The following is a 12215-nucleotide window of genomic DNA, read 5'->3' as shown; positions in this document are numbered from 1 at the left end:
TTTTTTTACCTGTATGTATTTTATGCGCGCATATTGGGTTTTTTTTTTATATATATATATATAACATGTATCTTGTATGTATGCTTTGTATTGTCTTACTGAATTTGCACCGGTGTATAATTCTTGTCCTTATATTTTTCACCTATACATATTGTATGCTGTCCTAAAAGGGCATTGCAATGCAATAAAATTCTATTTGGCTATAACACAAGCAATATATCATTCTGGTATTGAATACATGTAATGAAAATAGACAGTACTGATCTGGCTATTGTTATAATTGTTGATGGTATTCACCATTGGATAAATCTGTCTTGAATACAGATAATACTAGTATTATTAGTAGATTACATTTTCTTAACTATGCAATCAAATTTATATCTTAACTGTCCACTTGCCAAATAATTTCATTGGGTGTGGCATGCTGCCATTTGTCACTATCATGAGATTAAAAGATGACTGCCCAATTGGCACATGATGAATAAAATAAAGCCCATTTATAAGGGTTTGGTATTACGTTTTGAATTGCTTTAAAAGATCAATACATTACATTTTTATTTTGTTTATTTTTTGTCCATTGAACCAAAGAAAATTCAATGTCTTGGATCTCACATTCAAATTCAGGTGCTTGATTTGAAAGACTGTTTAGAATATACATGTATTTCAAAACAATAAATTAGTATTAATGAATGGCTGCTTTAAAATGAATACTGTACAAAGACATAAGTGACACCAGTTCAAGTAAATATGTGTCTATGAATAAGCATGCCATTTTGAAACTTAGAGTTTTGTTGGACGGTAATAGGTTAGTTGCTTCAAATGTTAAAGTGAAGTTGACCCAAATTTTGACAGGTGTTTAAACACAGTTAAAAATCAGCCCTGGAGTAGCCTACATGTACTTGAGGCAGATATTTCAAGGTTTATCGATACATGCAAAACTACTTCCTTATGATATTAAAATGTGTTATGATTTGATTATACTAAGACCAGGATATGTGGTAGATACTTATATCATTAACTTGTTGTAATTGATGAGTACATGTATATATTTGACAGATACATGCATGTAGATATACATATGTTGTATGTACCTTTAGCCTGTTTAAAGTAAACACAGATATTGTTCTATTATAGACAAGAAATGCAGGATAAAGTAGAAGAATATAATAGATATTATAAAGGAAAAGTACGACATCAGGTGACAACAGAATTGGTGAGTTCTTTACAATTATATTGTGGTTTGTTTTATTTTATAAGTATCTGTGTGGTATTAGTAACTAAGGTATAAACTACATGCACATAGATCTATCTTAAATATATCACAATATATTAGGTGATAACAGTATTCATGAGTTATATAGATTTATATTTTCCATTGAATTGATGGTATTAGTTACTAAGGTAAACTTTATACCAGCACAAAAATAGGTCTTATCTTAGATACCACAAAAAGTTATTTTGACCTCATTTTAATAACAAAAGAATTAGAAAAGAAAACTGGCAGCTGTTCATCTTTGTAGAGTTGTTAGATCATTTTAGATGAATTACAATAAATCTTGTAAAATAACCATTGAGTTTTGCATTAATGTAGAATTGAATGAAATGTCACTTAGTGACAAACCTATTAAATAGATTGACCAACTCAAATGCTGGTGCGCATGTGTATCTTTTCCTTTTTTGTTTCACATTGCATAGTTTTTAAGTTGACAAATTTTAGAGAGAAAATGCCTGTTTTCATCAATTTTAGAGGAGAAGAGTGTTAAGTAGAAAATTGCACTAGCAATGAGTGTGATTACCATGCAAACTGCCAAACATTAGTTAACAGTTAATAATAATTAACTTATTTAAATTTTTACCTAATGAATGAATATACTACTATATTTCATCAATACTGTTATTTATATACAGATGGTAGCTGTAAGTCGACCACTCATATCCTCAATTCTTTGGTTCCACTTAACCATAAATATGTGAATAGATAATGCTATCTTATGGTATTATTTTTGGCAGTTGTCCTATGGCCTAACTACCATCTGCTAACCATGTTCTAAATTATATGATAATATTTTCCTAATAGCTAAAATAATATGGTTATAATCAACTATTTAGGCTGACCATTAGAACTATAATTTTAATGAAGTTTAGTTTTACTTGTTGAAGTCTGTATATGATGTTACCTAATTTGATATGTGTATACAAAATACATATATATATAGCATCGAAAGTATGTGGCTGTTCCTGCTTTATTATTTCTAATAGTCAATCACTATTTTGTACAAAACAGTTGAAATTAGCTTTCTCATAAAACTCTATTTGAAAGTAAGATCTGGACAAAAGGAGTGTGTACTGTCAGTGTTGGTTAATTACATAAGTGCCCTTCAAGTGTGTTTGTTAGGTAAACTCCACAAATTAAAATCGGTGTAAAACAAGTCAGGAATTGAGTGTTGGTTAAATGTTTATGTCTCAACAAAAAATATAAATTGACAACCCAGATAATAGTGTAGATGACAAGATCTTATGTCTTTTATTTAAAGCCTAATGATCATCTATCAGTATAATATATTATGGTACATGTAAAATTATGACAAATCTGTCATTCTATAATGGGGCAGATTTTAATTTTGCATAAATTCTAATCTTCAGATGATGCTAAATGATTTATCTAGCATGTGAATTATTGGTTACAATTAAAATTGGAAATAATAAAAATATTCATTTAATTGATGAATGTGTTATTGTTTTATATTTATAGAAAGAAGGAGAATTGGTTATAAATGGTCCGTTAAGAATTTACTGGGGTGTCGGGAACCCCATTCGATTAAAACAATGTGATGATCTGCCTGCCACTCCAGTGGCTTCTTGGAGACACAGTTTATACTACCCTAAAGATTCAGTTAAAATTGATAAGCCAATTCGACTGGTGAGTACATACATGCTTTGTAAGTGGCTATCTATTGATCACTTTGGCTTTTGGTTGCTGCTATATCGTGAAAAGCTTTGGATCTTTTTATGTTAAAAATCAATGTTATCGGAAAAAACACCTTACTTTGGAAAAAAAGGTAATGAAAACGAATTTAATGTTTGTTTTTCATGTTAAGCCTATAAATTTAATGAAAACACAATCCATAGCAAGATGTAATCAATTTTGATATATTAACCTAACAAATACTCTTAGAGTTAGAGGTCTAAATGATTATAACTAACGCAAACCTTCCCTCATTTTTTTATATACAGTAATGGATATATGGTGTGCAGAATTGTTTAACATTTTATTTTGTAGCTATCCCCCACTCCTCAGTCCCCACCACCCAAATCACCAACTCCAAGCACCATGGACGACAATTTTCTGTCTTCGACTTCTGATGTCGTGGTTCGGAGAATTCGAAAGTTTAATACAGTAGCATATAGAGGAGACAGACCAAACAAATGGAAGAGAGCATCAATTAATGGTCATATATATAATTATGATGTAAGTTGAGTTTTGAATATTAGTGATTTGCCCACTTTCTTTACAAATATCCTAAACAGTAGAAATGCAAGTCTTCTGAATTAGAACATGAATCTGAGATGTTTTAAAGATACGAGAAATACCTACTATTACATGATTCTTAGAAGACTTAGAATAATTGTACAATGAACATAGGCTTTTTCTCATAACAACAGTTTTATTCTTATACTAGTACTGTACCTTTCATCGGCGACTATAGAACCAATGGACGATACTATTCATTGGCAATCATTGAATCAATGGACGATACAATCTATCGGCAACCATAGAACCAATTAACGATACAATTCATTGGCAATCATAGAACCAATGGACGATACAATTTACTGGTGAAAGTAGAACCAATGTACGATACTATTTTATGTACCTTTTATGAGCCGCCATAAAACCAATGGACAATACCTTTCATCAGCGACTAACCGACCTTAGAACCAATGGACGATACCATTCACTGACAACCATAGAACGCATGGCCGTTACTATTCATCTACTATTCATTGGCAATCATAGAACCAATGGACGATACTATTCATTGCCGACCTTAGAACTAATGGACGATACTATTCATCAGCCACCATAGAACCAATGGACAATATCTTTCATTGCCGACCAATGTACGATATTATTCATACGAGACTATAAAACCGATCACATTAAGATTCAATTTGATGATGTAAAATGAATAATTTGAAGATGAGAGATATTTTAATACTGATGTTCTTGGTTTATTAATGGTTGGTATATTTATATATATAATTATGTAATTACAGACGAGTGTATTTACACCTGTATTAGGTAGCTGTACAAGTGTCATGGTATCAAATAATATGAGGACACCGGATGTTGTTAGAACACTGCTAGAAAAATTTAAGGTATGGTGATGTACCAAAAAATCTTCAGATATCTTCTTGATACTTCTCTACTGAAGTTTCATTTAAAATATGTATATATTATCCATCAGTAAAGCATTCCACAAGTTATATCAGCTTTTTGATATTAAACGATATCTCCAAGTATAATTATGAGGAGATAACACTTAGACCTATTTCACTATATCAAGTAAAAATCTTCCACAGCTTTTTTGGTATATTTTATATAAAAAATGACTAGGTATCTATATATCTGTTTATTATAGCTCCAACAGATTTCATAATTTTGATTCAATTTTTTAAAAATTGTATAAAAAGTCTATATTTTTTGAAAACAGGTGGAAAATCAACCCGATGAGTATGTATTAACAGTTGTCTTAGATACTGGAGGTATGATCAATAAATTATAATATTTAGTTCCTTATGACTATGTCTGTATAATAATTGTTATAACTAACATGTAATTATTTCAAGGGGTGGGATAGGGAAGAGGTATCAGGAAGGTCCATGGTCTATTGCACATCACTGCAGATGGTGGGGTTTTTTTTAGATTGTGTGCAAAATCTGAGTTACTTAATGGATTGTTACCTATACACTTGAGTATTGCCTAGGGTTACTGGTTTTTAAATGATGCCCCAATTACCTACAAAAGAATACATATAACAACCTTTGTGGACTGTACTGACAACTTAGCTGCAGTGGGTGTATATAATTAGGGGAGTGATATATGAAATATATAGAATTATAATTATATTTGTTTATTTTAATAAAATCTATAATGATGTTTTTAGTTAAATTGAAGTGATATTTTTTTATATGTTAATGCTTAATATAATTTATATTGTAGAGGAAAAATTATTAAAAGACACAGATTATCCATTATTACACAGATTAAACTTTGGTCCCGATGAAAACCAGGCCAAGATTTTTATAAAAGAAGTTGGTCATGTGCCAAAAGGAACAGTAGTTGATATGCCAATAATAGAAACCGAAGAAAGTGAGAACTTACCAGAAGAGGTAAATGAATTAGTGTTAAAAATCTGTTCAGCAAAAAATATATTTGTACAGAATCATGTAAATTTCATATTATTACTTCTGTTTATTTGATACGGTACCTAAAATAGATTAATTGATATAGAATAATCTTTCACTGAGGAGAATCTTGCAAGTTTTATGATTGTAACCAAACATTATTACAATAATGGTTTATCCAAGGACTGCTACACTCTCCATACATTTGATCTCATGTCAGAGGTGGTACAGAGATGAAAACTACAAGTATTTGTTGTTTAGTATCTCTTTAGATATATTATTTTGCCTATACCGTTTTTTTAGGACTTCGAATTTTGTCTAATGGTTTGGATGGTTCGTACTTGGTTTTATTTTATTATAACCTACATAATTACATAGGAACAGAACCAACGCGATCACTGACTGATATTATTACATATGTAATAAATTTTTATAGGTTGAACAGCTATTAATATTACCAGAGGCAGCTCTTAAAGGAATTTTAGTTAAGTTTGAAAAAGATGAAGAGAAAGATATTTATAGAATAAAACAAAAGTAAGTTGATTTAATATGACTAGATAAGACTTTGAACATGGATTTTGACTATTGTAAGTCAGTAAAATCATTTCATTAAACATACATCATGCAAGAGCTAAATCTGCCTATTGCAGGTCTTTATTTAGGCCTGAAATGTCTTCTAACTTATTAATTAGACATTAATTAACTTATCCAGACCATAATCAACTCTTGATGGCATCAGATTTCTCCGATATTAAATAGATTAGAACAGTTCAACCATTTTTTGATTTTAGCTAAAAATGGAGGAGCGAGACCTAGCCTCGAACAACCGGTACGGTGGTTGAAATTATTGCACATGTCTTGTCAAACCTTCAAAGGCTAATATCTTTGCTCACAATATAGTAATATGAATAATGGAATTTTCAAATTATTCATTTTACTTTATCTATTTTCGAACTATTATAGCAAGAATGGCTAGCTCTTTATCTAAATCTTACATGATGTATCTTTAATATACCACCTTGCAATTTAATTATACAATTAAAATGTTTTTTTTACTTATTGTGTATATGACTGTTATTTCTATTTTCTAGGTATAGTAAAGCAAAAGATATCATGCTTCGCCGAATTAGTCGACAGAAAACAGCATAGTAAATAATCAGTGCAATCACATTGTACCTGTAAGGAAATCATAATTAATATAAGACTGTGTTATCAACAGGTAACTTGTCTTAATAGTTCATTGTGCTCAATAATTCATTAAAGGAAAGTAGTGAATTAAAGTGTAATCTTCCAGCTTCTTAAAATCTGAACTACTTAAACGAAATATGGATTGGAAACCAGTTTTTGTCTTAGTCTCATCATATTATAATAAACGTTAACTTAAAGATCATATCTATTTGATATTACACACAAAAACATCCCTGGATTGCATAAAATCTAAACAAATTAGATGATAAAACCAATCCACACCATGGAATGATGTCTTATTTAAAACAGTAATTGGGGGGTTCAGAATAACAAAATGTATTCTTTTTCTATAATAAACTGTATTGCCCTATTTGTATTTAAATGAATCATTATTGACAGACTAGATTAACATCAGATACTGATTACTGATTTTGACTATTAATATCATCTTGACTTTTTTTTTTACATGATTATTAATAAGTGCAATACTGTTATTACTGAATGAGTTTCAATTTTAGATGATACTATCATAATTTCTATTTGACTGTTTGTGTACATGTATTACTTGTGAATGTGTTTGGGGAAAAGAGAAAGGTAGTCTTTGCTGTGATAGGCATTCTTGAACACCATTAGGGCTAGTTGGTCGCTCTTACTTTCTTTTCCTCTTTTTACCACTGTCACAGTTTGACTTGGTACTCTTTGTCTCAAGTTAGAAGTAATATAAAGGCAATAAAAAAAAAATTCTTGACTATTAGAAAATAGCTACCTTGTGAAAAGGAGGAAACTAATAGATATGGTCATGGAATTGATCAGTCAACATTCAAGAATTCTCAGCAAAACTATCAACAGTTCCTTTGGATGTAAGTGTAATCCATAAGAATTATTTGAGTTCAGATACTTAGACATTGGGTTCCGCCCCCCCCCCCCCCCCAAGACAAAGGATGTAAAATGTTTTGATGATTTAGTATTGAATCTACCTTTAATACATTTCATTTATCTAACAGAGAATGGCATAGAACTTTCATTATATTTTAATTGTAGTGTTCAGGTGTTGAAGCAATTGATGTGTTTGCTTTGATTATGTCTTCAATAGTTATCTCCCATCGTATACATGTGATCTAAAGTCACCATTCTGGTGTCAATGCATGGATTTATATTGCTCTTGTTATTAAAGCTCAAAAGATATAGTTTGTGCATGTGTTTACATTTATAATCTTTTACTACATAGCTCATATTAATTATTGAACATATCATAATTAGCATTAATTAATATTTTATAAACTAGATCTAATTACTACCAGAGGAAATCGTGGTAATATGCCTTAAAATTATGTAGAAACTTTAAAACATATGATCATTTATGAATTGTTCAAATTATGTCAGTTTTTGTAATATGAAAAATTATTTTGAGCTAGAGTAAATTTGACTACCAATATTGTATTTGTGATATTACTATATCAAAGACATAGACATGGAGTAATTTGACTATACAATAATGTATTTGTGATATTACTGTATGAGACATAGACTATTCTATTTTAATCTTAATATATTGGAATATATATTATCCAGAGATAAGGTTGTGAAATTCTAACACAGGCATGATGACATGTTTCTGTTTGTGATCTGATAGAAGACAAATGCAATATTTTTCTCTGCATTTATTATAGTACAAAAATCATTTAGACCAGTGTTATTTTACGATATTAAGCAAATTGTCGACAAAAGAACTATCTATAAAAGTATAAATATTACTATATTATCCTTTAGAATTTTGATGATTGTAAAACATAGCTGGTTATGTATTGGCTACAGTAACTAATTGTTATTATTGCAATATTTAATATGTTTTGTATAATTTTGTTTTTGTTATGAAGTGGCATAATGTGCTATTAATATGTATTTTGTATATATAATATATTATTATAATACAAGTTGTATAATGTGACTTGATTTGTATATAGTCTTTCATATTCATCAATTACAACTTTGTTTTGATTGACATTTATTTTTTTGTATTTTTGCTTCGTCGAAAGGGACATCAATTAACAGATTAAACCTAAAACATTATCTTAATCTTATTGCAATCAATACAACCATATTGTGAGTACTGGAATTATTATATACAGAAATTACTCATTTTGGATTAAAGGTGTCAGTTTAGATGAGATAAAGGGTGTATACAGTTGTCTCACTGAAGCTAAAGTTGTACAATAAATTTCAGTTTCAAATTTAGAAGAAGACAGAAAATAAGTACACAGCATAATGCATTAGCTGAAGACTAAATTTAGTGAATTTGAATTTTTCAGTTCTAGCTTAATGATTAATGGTATTTAGAACAATTATTTTCTGTCTTCTTCTAAATTTGAAACGGAATTTATGTGATTATGTGGCTTCTATATGTGTGCATTATTCGTAACCATGTTTGGAAATTGGGTTTTGAAAAATAAGCTATTTTTCCGGCATGCAAAATGGCGGATGGGTCAGATCTAGTGTCAGTCATTTTCCTTAGCCCTCAGTCTTGATTGGCATATACAGCCAACATGGAACCCATACCGCATACAGACGTCCCAAAGATTTTTGATTCAGTGAAAGTTTTAGTTACTTTCTGAAACAATTGATTTTCTGTTGAATAATTACAGACTGCTGTTGTAATAAAATAACCCACCATTTTAGACAAATAATTTATTTGGATACTGTTTGCTTTATTATTATAACTAGATGTACATTCCAGTATCAAACCTTTCATATGAGTACTCTTTTTATTTAATCAGCGATAGAGTATTCAACACCAAAGAAATATACTTAAACATGTACATAAAAACTAGTATTAATCATTTGGACGATGTTACTAATCTCTGAAATCTGTTTGTACTATATTCAATCTGTAAAGCATGTATACTCTATCACATGCACTTCACTGAGGGTTCTCTCCCACTTAAAAAAACAACATATGCACATAAAAGAAAATAGATTTGCTTCTATATTTACCGATGTTCCTGCTGAATTACATCCTTCTGAATTTATAACTGCAATGTGTTTAGCAAGTGAAATTAGCATACAAATCTGTATTAGGGTGTCATTTTATTCACCAAATTGTGCACTTTATAGAATGATGAATTTTACTAAAATTTGGTGGTAAATATTGACATGTCTTATTCAGTTAAATTTTACTAAAATTTGGTGGTAAATATTAAGACTTATTCAGTTAAATATGGAACATGTACATGTATTACAAAATATTTTTTAAACAAATGTAATCTGTAAAGATAGCTAATTAATGTTTGAAAATCACATTCTATGAAGATATCTTTTTTTTTTTTTTAAAGTTAACATTATTTTCATTAGACATAATTCTTAATAGTTGCTGATGTTGAAGATGTTAAAGGTTTTTCATGCTCAAATGTCTTCTATATGTATGGTTTAATGGTCGAGAGCGAGACATTGCGTAATATATTGATCAATATATTACGCAATGTCTTTAGCTCGAGACCATCAATATATTACGCAATGTCTTTAGCTCGAGACCATTAAACAACTTAAAATACAGACGCTTCAATGAAATACGTCACGCGAGTCCAATATTTCATCTAGTATAGATAATGTATGATTGGCAAGTTGCTCGTACATTATTGGAAATAATGGTACGCCAACATCGAAGGATGATGTCACATCTGTATTTTAAAGCATGTTAATATGTCATCCCCATTTTCAAAACAAAGAATTGAGACTCATTATAACTTTCGATTTTAATGAGTTAAAACCAAAAATTCATTATTACTTACAGAATTGTTTGTCTCCGTTTAAATTGGCACAACCTCTTTTATTTAGGTGCACGGCCAAAATTTGATATATCATTAACTGATTTTGTTGTCAACGATCAGTCACAAATGGAACTTAAATTAGTAAACTCTTACAAACAGAAAGTATACTTGTAATTGTATAGCCTGTTCCATCATTAATAGAAATTCCACAACACAATTCAGCATTTTATTTTTGTTACCTAAATCAAAGGGGTTTAGCTTCTGATGTAATTGTTCTCTGTATTCAGTTGGAAAAACAGTTGAAAATAATAATTATAAAAGCCAGTGCAAGGCAAGGATTATTTGTGACTAACATTTCTCATTGTTGATAATCAGCATTCACTACAGCAGTTTTTCATCACAGATTTCTTATTGGTAAAAGTCTTCAGCAATAATATGTTGTGGTCCAGTCACTTTATGTTGCAATATAAGGGTTTATCTTTATACTGTTCTCAAGATGTTGGCCTGCCACTGGTTAGAGTATCAAACAAACTAGCACTGTTATTAAAGTATGGATTCTAAAACAACATGACCATTTTGGGGGGATACAGTTGTGATGGCAACACTCCCTTGAAAGAGTAAAAAATGTTGGACAACTCAATTAAATTGGTGTATCTACTGGATCATTAAATGATACAAGTAGAGAAGAGATAAATATGAAAATAGTGTAGTCCCTGCTCTGTTGGGCAGGAATTACACTATGTATCAATATTGTAAGTGTGATCTGAGTGCTGCACACGGACAATGCATTAACATTGCATAGAACTGTATTTGTTGAAATATGGCTGACAAATGATCCTTGGTGTACACTGGACTTAAATCTGCTGATATTAATTTGAGCTTCCAGTTTATTTTGTTTTAGTTTCAGTGATAATTATTTTAGAAATACCTGTGTGATATTGTATGTTTTGTCAGTTTATTCCCATAGAATATTGGAGGAGTCCTGTTACCTTTATATACACCATATTATCATGTGATATGGTTTTGTCAAATAGTAATATGATATTGTTTGAATAAATTCTTTTCTATGGGATATTAACCTGAATAAATTTATCAAAATTTACTCAAAAGTTTTTGTGTTCTGTTAAATCACAGGAGTCTGACCTTCTATCCGTGTATATATGCATATACCATATCTAACCAGACAATATATAATATATTGTCTGGTTGGACATGGTGTATGCATATATATACGGATAGAAGGTCAGACTCCTGTGGTTAAATTAAGCAGTGTGTCTGCATTGTTTCAAGTATCTTAATTTAAGATGTACAGAATCATTGAATAACCTTTTACCATATATAGACATAGATTAGCCATTTTTCTGTTTAGACTGTAGTCCAGAGCCACGCTGCTAGAATAGTTTTAACCCTGACACCTTGATTTTTGATGTCTGCCAGCAATGGTCATATCTTGAGTCGATCTGAACGACAGACTCACCCTACCATTTAATTTTCGTAGGTTAGTTACGTACGATCTTGAGTTGATCCACTTTGTTACGAAATCTTGTACAAGCACCGAGTACAAAGAATACTTCAACCGAATACTGGTAAATTTGAGTACGGTGAGTAATCCTGTACATTGATTCTGATCAACGCTATTATACTCGTACTTATACTCATTTGTCCCAATATCTTTTTATCATTTGTGTATATTATTAAATCGGTTGTTGTGTAGATTTGTCTGATCGGGGTATTGGGTGGATTGTGAATCTGTAAACTACAGTCGATAATCGGAGATTGTAACAAGTCTACAGGAAGTTGTGAAACCCCACATTTTCTGCTCTTGAGACGCATCATTATTCAGTGAGTAACTGT

General features: G+C 30.3%; 1 protein-coding gene across 2 annotated transcripts in view; it reads left to right on the top strand.

Moving 5' to 3' along the window:
* Nucleotides 1–11463, top strand: part of LOC126811106 (ras association domain-containing protein 2) — a 34958-nt gene extending 23495 nt beyond the window's left edge. For both annotated transcript variants that reach the window (XM_050536572.2, XM_050536573.2), the window contains exons 4-11: nt 1135–1213; nt 2753–2920; nt 3281–3469; nt 4279–4380; nt 4716–4767; nt 5225–5394; nt 5846–5943; nt 6501–11463. In XM_050536572.2, the coding sequence (XP_050392529.2) occupies nt 1135–1213; nt 2753–2920; nt 3281–3469; nt 4279–4380; nt 4716–4767; nt 5225–5394; nt 5846–5943; nt 6501–6558 (916 nt within the window). In that variant the 3' untranslated portion in view covers nt 6559–11463. The remainder of the gene's footprint in view (nt 1–1134; nt 1214–2752; nt 2921–3280; nt 3470–4278; nt 4381–4715; nt 4768–5224; nt 5395–5845; nt 5944–6500) is intronic.
* The last annotated feature ends 752 nt before the right edge of the window (nt 11464–12215 follow it).

This window comes from Patella vulgata, chromosome 2 (assembly GCF_932274485.2).
Source record: "Patella vulgata chromosome 2, xgPatVulg1.2, whole genome shotgun sequence".
NCBI lineage: Eukaryota > Metazoa > Mollusca > Gastropoda > Patellidae > Patella > Patella vulgata.
Note: the sequence above shows the minus strand (reverse complement) of the source record. Positions and strands in the feature narration are given on the sequence as shown.